The 8,652-nt window shown below is 44.2% G+C and overlaps 1 protein-coding gene across 1 annotated transcript in view; it reads left to right on the top strand.

Moving 5' to 3' along the window:
* The first annotated feature begins 239 nt into the window (after nt 1-239).
* Nucleotides 240-8,652, top strand: part of DUSP23 (dual specificity phosphatase 23) — an 11,384-nt gene continuing 2,971 nt past the window's right edge. The window contains exon 1 of the mRNA XM_014547631.1: nt 240-292. Coding sequence (XP_014403117.1) covers nt 240-292 — 53 coding nt within the window. The remainder of the gene's footprint in view (nt 293-8,652) is intronic.

The raw sequence follows: 8,652 nt of genomic DNA, 5'->3' as shown, positions 1-8,652 counted from the left end.
AGAGATAGAAATATCAATGATGAGAGATAATCACTCATCAGCTTCCCCCTGCACGCCCGACACCGGGAATCGAGCCCGCAACCTGGGCGTGTGCTCTAACCAGGAATCGAACCATGACCTCCTGGTTTATAGGTTGATGCTCAACCACTGAGCCACACCAGCCAGACTCCCAGAAGTTCTTGAGCTTTATCTTGGAGTGGCTTCCGTCCGGGCAAGGTCTCCGAGAGCCTCTCTCTTAGATGTCACAGGCTAAGATCATCTGGGACTGTGGCTACCACAGCTCATCCAGCAGGTATGTAAACCTCTAGCTCCTCATACTGTTTTCCTTCATTCCTGGAAGACAGAGTGGTGTCTCTTTAAATACCAATTAATATAAATAGGCAATAAGTAATCATATTGCTGAGGGATATATATTGCTTTATATATCCTAATGCTTTAACAATAAAAATTTATTTGCATAAAAAGCAATAAATATTTTTAAATGTTGTAAATATATAATATGATAAATATTTTGCTGGAGATACTAAAAAAGCTGAGAAGGGAGATACAATACATGAATTATAAGGTTGCAGGGAAGGCTTCCTATATAGAGTGGAGTGTTCCAAACTGAATCTTGAGGGAGGTGAGGAGTTGCTGCCGGCCACAGGTAGAAGCAGGACTGTAAAGAGAGCAGCATATGCAAAGGCACATGAAAGAGCTCTGCTCTGCTGAGGACACATACGTTGTCTGATGTGCCAGGGACTTTGAGAAGCGCTGGTCTAAAGGTCAGAGTGACAGCCAGGAGCTGGGGAGGTGCCTAGAGGGAATCAGATATTGACAGATCATGAGCTCCATTTGCAGCCAATAAGATGAGGCTGCAGAGAGAAGCAAGAGGCTTCCTCCTAGAGGGCTTTCTCTGCCAGTCTATAAATGTCGGGACTTTTATCTTTCTTTTTTAAAAAAATATATTTTTATTGATTTCAGAGAGGAAGGGAGAGGGGGAGAGAGTTAGAAACATAAATGATGAGAGAGAATCATTGATTGGCTGCCTCCTGCATGCCCCCCACTGGGGATCAAGCCCGCAACCCGGGCCTGTGCCCTGACCAGGAGTCGAACAGTGATCTGGTTCGTAGGTCGACACTCCACCATTGACCCACGATGGTCGGGCGGGTCTTTTTTTCTTGAAGGCAATAAGGAGCTACTAAAAAACTGGAAAAGTAAGATTCATGTTCTATGAAAGTCACTGTAGCCACACAGAGGGGAATGTGTAGAGGCTGGAAGAGTAGAGGCCAGTCCAGAGAACCATGGAGGTGAGGGGCTCCAAGGAGATTCCAGAAAGATGGGATGTGGGTGTAAAGAAAGTCTGCTAGGCAGCACAATTTATAATAGGTAAGGTCTGGAAACAGCCCAAGTGCCCACCAGTAGATGAGTGGATAAAAAGCTATGGTACATGTATACCATGGAATACTATGCAGCAGTAAAAAAGAAGAATCTCTTACCCTTGGAGACAGCATGGAGGGACCTGGAGAGTATCATGCTAAGTGAAATAAGTCAGTCAGAGAAAGACAAGTATCACACGATCTCACTCCTATGTGGAATCTAATGAACAAAATAAACTGATGAACAAAGTGGATCCAGAGACATGGAACAGAGTGTGGAATCTTGGAGGGGAGGCTGGGGAGGGCATGTGGGTGGGAGGTAATCAACCAAAGACCTTTATGCATATATGCATAACCCATGGACAGAGACAATATGGTGGTGAAGGCAAGGGGCAAGGGTGGGCTGGAGGTGGTCTGTGGGAGGAAAAAAGGGAAAAGGGGACATATGTAATAATTTCAACAATAAAGAATTATTTTAAAAAATAAATAATAAATGACAACGGATTTTGATGGGGATTTTATTAAATCTGTATATTGCTTTGGGTAATGTGGACATTTTAATTATGTTAATTCTTCCAATCCATGAACATGGAATATCTTTCCATTTCATTGTCTCTTTTTCAATCTCTCTTAATAATGGAGGTAATCAACCAAAGACCTTGTATGCATATATGCATACCCATGGACACAAACAATAGGGCGGCGGGAGGGGGGGCTGAAGGGGGGGTCAATGGGTAAAAAGGAGGACATATGTAATACTTTCAACAATAAAGAATTATTTTTTTAAAAAGTAAGAAAGTCTGCTGGGGCTCTGGCCAGGTGGCTCAGTTGGTTAGAGCATCTTCCCAATACATCAAAGTTGGGGTTCAATCTCCGGTCAGGGCACATACAACCATCCACCAATGAATGCATAAATGAGTGGAACAACAAATTGGTGCTTCTCTCTCTCTCTCTCTCTCTCTCCTCAAGTTAATAAAAACAAAAAGAAAGAAAGTCTGCTGGGAGGTTGGAGTGATGTGATAGGAAGTGGTCCATGGCTCCTTTACCCCCTTCCCTCAAAATTGCAGGGAAGGAGGCCGGGGTCACATAAATGGAAGGATGAGAAGCCGGACAATCTCTGCGATGCCTGGAATGTACGTTAAAGGTGGAGAGAGTGAAAAGTGATGTCTCAAGGTTTCCTCCAGAAAGGAAATCTGGGAACCAGGCCCTTCCTTTGAACAAAACAGGAAAATCGCAACATACATCTAAGTGTATTTTTCTTGGCCATGTTCCTAACCTGTAGATAAAACAATAGATGGTTCCAGTCAGGGACTGTTGGCTGTTTCTAACTGACCTCGGCCTTCTCCCATGCCCATTAGGCCTCTGTAGACCTCCCTCTGTGCTGACTGGGTGCTCTGCCCATGGCCAGCTCAGCCAGTTTCTCAGCGCCAGAGAAGAGATGCCAGAGATGTCCCAGGCGTCTTGTGGCCGGGCCATATGTTAGGTGCTACCAATGCTCGTCAAGCAGAAAGGAACACAGAGCTGCAGTGCAAGCTGATTTTAAAACAGGGCTTCTCAGGCATAGGTCGGGGGCAGGGCCTGGGAGTCTGCATTTCTCACAAGCTCCCAGGGGATGCCAACGCTGCTCAACTGTGGCTCACACACTGAGAAGCACTGGTCTAAAGACGGCTGGGGGAACAGCCAGGAGCTGGAAAGGTGCCTGGATGGAATCAGATATTGACAATCCCTGGGCTCCAACGATTCATTATATTTGTTGCATCTGCCCTGGAAGATGGACCTATGTGATCTATAGTTTTGTAGATTGGAAGGCTTACAGCAAAGGGAAAGAGACAAGAAATAAGATAATTTAATAACCTCAAAGGTCTAGTATTGAAACCAGCATATTAAAGATAAGAAAATAAATAGGGCATCTGTATCCATTTTCTTTATTTTTTTCAATTACAGTTGATCTTCAATATTATATTAGTTTCAAGTGTCTAGCATAGTAAATAGATATTTATATAACTTATGAATTGCCAAAAACTTACCCATGGCTAAAAAAAAAAAAAAAAAAAATACCCATTTATTATCTCACAGTTCTGTAGTCTAGTTACTAGTTAGCTGGATCCTCTTCCCAGGGTCTCCTCAGGCTGAAATTAAGGCACTGGCCAGGCTTCAACTCTCCTCTGAGACTCAGGTTCTCTTCCAAGTGTTACCAAATGGGGTCTGGCCCCAGGGCAGGTCTGCCTAGGGCCCACCCGTTGTGTGCGGGTTCTTGACTTTGTGTAGGAAAGATTTCACAACATGAGTCCCAGGTGTTTTTGAGAGTATGTTTACTAAAGCTGGGGACAGTGAAACAAGGAAGGGCTTGAGGTAAAAGAAGCAACAGGAGAGAGAAAGTCAGAGAAAAGGGGGCCTCGGAGACAGGTTCAGGGGGTGACCCTGGGTCGAGCTGCCACTGCCCTCAGCTCCTCCGGTTGCAAGTCTCCCTTAAAGTTTAGAAGAAAAACAGCAAAAATGCAAGGCGTGGGCTTTCTCTCATGAGAGCAGGTGGCGGCTCCTTTGTCTTGAGGCTTTTTATCTCTCTTTGGCCAGCGGGGATCCTAGGGGAGGTCTCAGGAGAGGGTCTTAACAAAATATTCATTCGTTTTACAGGTGTGTCCTTCAACATGTTGACTTATCAAAATGCGCAGATAGAGAGGTCAGGGCTTGTTTTCTGGTTAGTTTCATTTTTAAAGAACATCATCAAGAATGTCACTGAAGCCCTGACCGGTTTGGCTCAGTGGATAGAGCGTTGGCCTGCCGACTCAAGGGTCCCAGGTTCGATTCCAGTTAGGGGCATGTGCCTTGGTTGCGGGCACATCCCCAGTGGGGAGTGTGCAGGAGGCAGCTGATCAATGTTTCTGGCTCTCTATCCCTCTCCCCTCCTCTCTGTGAAAAATCAATAAAATATGTATTTTTTTAAAAATGTCACTGAAGAGGGACTGGGACCAAGGCTGTTCGGTCCCAGGATGGTCTGGAACCTGTAACTCATTATCTGACTGTAAATTTCTCAAATGGTTTGGCCTCATTTAATCATTTTGTCTCAATTTCCCTTATTCCACTTGTCAAGGAATTTCCCTATCTTCTTATATCCTTCCTCACCAGCTCGTTCAGACTGGCAGAATTCACTTCCTTCAGTTGTAGGACTGAAGTCCCTGCTTTCTTAGTAGCTGTCAGCTGGGACCCACTCGGGACACAGAGGTCATCTTGCTACCTGGCCCCCTTTTGGAACATAATAATCATGGAGTGATATCTTCTTCTCAAAGGGATTTGGGACCATTTTAGAATTCTGCCAAGCACAGCATCCTATGATTGCCCACTTTGCATTAATGATGTTTCCACATCAGTGTAATTTCTACATTTATTCTCAGCAGCTCTAAACCATCTCGTGAGGATGGTGGTAGTAGCAGTAGCTCCCATCTTTTGAGCACCAATTATGTGCCAGCACTTCGCTAGGTACCGTACATATCCCTAGCTTATTTAACTCTAGCAATAATCCTTAATAATCTATGTCATTATAGACATCTAGAGTTTGTAGATGAGGAAACTAAAGCTTAGAAAGTTTAAGTAACTTGGTCTAGGTCACACAGTTTAGTGACCCAGCGATGTTTGACAGAATGGATTGAGTCCTGGTCTGGGCCAACTGAGTAACCATTAGTTTCCTCACCTAGAAATGGAGGACTAAAACCAGATCTCTTGAGGTTTCTTCCAATTTTGACATTTATACTGTGAAAACTGCAATGCAAAGATTTCCAGTAATTTCTTTCCTTCAGATCCAAGGCAAATCAAAGTTTGTAACATCATGAACAATCAAGTAAGGGAGTGCTTCAAATGGTTTGCATCACAATGGTGACTCTTATCTAACTGAGTGTTCCCTCTCCTCTGATTCTTTTCTCTCGCCTGTCTTTGTTGGGTAGCTTTGCAAAAACTAAAGCCTAGCCCCCAGCTCCTGCTCCATCTCCAAATCCCCTAATCATAGCTTCTGATATAAGGCACCAACCCCACAACATCCCAGCATAAAGTCTCAATGTGCTCCTTGAATGGTCTAAAGGAAAAACATAATTTTAAGTGCCACGAAGGCAATGGAATTGTCAGAAGTACAAGAAATCAACTAGTGAGTTATGAGATTTCAGTCACTGTATGATCTGTAGCAGTACACAAATTACAAATTTTTTCAAAAAGACAGAAAAATATAAACAAGGAAAAGCTATCAGTGCCATCTTGTGGAAGGACTTTAATTAAAATCTCCGAGGTAATCTAGCCACACCCAAGATCATGTCAAAGCTTCCACAGTCCACACTGGTGTGCATCCCGTAGACAGCAGAATAGCTTCACTAACTGTTTATAGGGAATGGTGCTGATTGGAGGAGGGTCCATTCTGATTATTTGCTTCCTGTGCCAGGGCCAGTTATTAAATAATTTATATATCATCCCTAATTATATGAATAGCACATAAAACCGCCATGCTTCCAACACCACGCACACACAAAACCACACCCAAACTATTCTACTTGGTTCTCCTACCCAGCAAGTTTCTCTAAATGTGGACAGTTTGCATTGACCTTTCACAATGACCCATCCCCAGCTAACACATGCACACTTACAACACAATTGCTTATAGTATAATTTTTTCTTTCAAAATTAAACTTCATTTTCTTTTACTTCTTGAATTTATTAGAAATTATTTCTCTTCTTTCATTTATATTCCCATCTGTATTAGTTACTTGTGGCTGCATTTAAAATTACCCCAAAATTTGATGGCTCAAAATTATAAATATTTATTATCTCAGTTTCTGTGGGTAAGAAATTCGGGAGAGGCCTAGCTGGTGGTTCTGGCTCAGAGATCCATGAGGTTATTGTCAAGATATTGGGGAGGTCATCTAAAGTCTTGATGGACTGAAGGATCCACCTCCAAAATAGCTAGCCCCCTTACATGATATTGGTATGAAGCCCTGTTCCTTACCACACAGGTCTCTCCATAAGGCTCCTTGAGTGTCCTCACAACATGGCAGCTGGCTTCTTCCAAGACAGAGCAAGGCAAAAAACAAGGTGTCTTTTATGACTAACCTAAGGAGTCACACATCATCATTTCCACAGTATCCTACTGGTTACAAAAACCAGTCCTACCAATGTGGAAAAGACCATACAAGGCATAAGATGAATGACTGCGGGCCATCTTAGAGGTTGACTACCACAACATCCCTTCTTAAATCCAATTTCCAGAATATCGGGTTCCACGCATGCAATGTGTTTAGACAAAAGATCAGAATATTTAAGACACTGAGAATTCTGACTACAGTCCAAAGGTCACAGGAACCCAAACCCAAGCAACTCGTTGCCTTAGTGCAGTGGTCAGCAAACTGCAGCTCGCGAGCCACATGCGGTTCTTTGGCCCCTTGAGTGTGGCTCTTCCTAAGCCAGTGATGGCGAACCTTTTGAGCTCGGCGTATCAGCATTTTGAAAAACCCTAACTTAACTCTGGTGCCGTGTCACATATAGAAATTTTTTGATATTTGCAACCATAGTAAAACAAAGACTTATATTTTTGATATTTATTTTATATATTTAAATGCCATTTAACAAAGAAAAATCAACCAAAAAAGTGAGTTCGCGTGTCACCTCTGACAAGCGTGTCATAGGTTCGCCATCACTGCCCTATCCAATAGCATAACTGCCACACTAGGATCACCTATTTATATGAGGTGAGATAGGAGTACAGCAAGCCTAAATCTTCCTGAAGTCAGGTAACACTGCACAGAGGAGAAAGGAAAAGATCAGTATTGCAAAAGGGGGGAGGGGTCATGGCAGAGTGCTGAAGTTGTTGAGCTGCATGGTCCTAGCCACCATCGGAGAGGACTTTTCCTTTTATTTAGAGGCATCCTTGACAATGGGACACAGCCCAAGGCAGAGACCCTGGGTCTGTTGATAAGGGGGGCGGAGCAAGTAGAGAAGGGAGTTGAATTCCTACAAAGGGAACCACTGGCCTCTCCAGAAGGAGGCCCAGGTTCATGGAAGGTGGCATTTCTACACCTGCAGAGATCTGCCCGTGGGGGACAGTCACTGTTGGGGACTCAGAAGAGAAGACAATATGTCTCTCCCATAAATGTCTTCACTCTGGAGAAGGTGGGCTTTGAGCTGGTTCCCAAGGAGGCAAGGAAGGGGCATAGGGTCCTGTGGATTCTTGTCTGCAGAGGCAGTGTAAGCAGAAACCCTGGGCGTGTGGGAGGGGCTGGTGGCTGAGAGTGACCGCAGAGAAGGAGGGAAAGGAATGGATTGGGATAGGCAGGAAGATCAATAGGGAGTTGTGTGGGAAGTGAGAGTGCAAAGGAGAGGGGCTTAATCAGGGCTGTGAACGCACAGAAGGGGAGGAAAAGGTAGATTTGGTAGCTCCTAGAACCCGGGGAGAACGGGTGGAGGCAATGCTTCAATGTTGTCTGGGTAAATGGAAGTGCATTTCCATAGGGTCAGAGTAGGCTTTGAACTTGGAGGAAAGAGCAATTCCTTCTCATTTTGCTAGAACCAGAGCTTTACATGGTCAAATGTGTGAGACAGGAGTAGGTGGGGCCAGAGGGAGGGAAGTAGATCTTCATGGCTGGGCCCCAGTTTGGAATGAAAGAGACCTTGGTTCAGCCAGCCCAGCTACTTACTAGTTGAGTGTCATTGGCCAAGTTAACCAGCTTCTCTAAGCCTCAGATTACTCAAATACAAAAGGGATACAAAAATATTTCCCACTTGTGGTTCTTCCTGAAAGCACTTGGCATAGGGCCTGGTACATAAGCAAATTCAATAAGGTGTTTTCCTAAGTATAGTTAATCCACATCACTAGAAGCACATTGTTCAAATGAGGATATGGACTGAGACGCTGTGTTCATAGGTCCACCTTCTATGAACACATGATAAACTCAAGCCTCCCCCAGGGGAGGGTGGCTCATAGAGCCTGAAAATCATGAAATAAGAAGAGAAATTAAGAAATTCTGAAACGTTTAATCCAGATGACATTTGGGGACATGACGATGGTTGCATGAAGAGGCAGGCTGTAGCCTTCCATTTCACTTGAGGAAACAATACTGTGTCGTTAAAGACTGTGGAGCCAGGACACTCGGTTTCAAATCCCCAGGCCATCAGTCATCCTCAGTTAAGTTCCAGAACCTCTCTGAAGCCTCAATGTTTCATCTATAACAGGGGTGGGCAACCCCTGGCACGCGTGCCAAACATGGCACGCCAGTAACTTTTGCTGGCACGCGAAACCCTCTCTTATAATCTTCCATTTACA

The sequence above is a fragment of the Myotis brandtii genome, unplaced genomic scaffold (genome assembly GCF_000412655.1).
Source record: "Myotis brandtii unplaced genomic scaffold, ASM41265v1 scaffold1120, whole genome shotgun sequence".
NCBI classification, from domain to species: Eukaryota; Metazoa; Chordata; class Mammalia; order Chiroptera; family Vespertilionidae; genus Myotis; species Myotis brandtii.
Note: the sequence above shows the minus strand (reverse complement) of the source record. Positions and strands in the feature narration are given on the sequence as shown.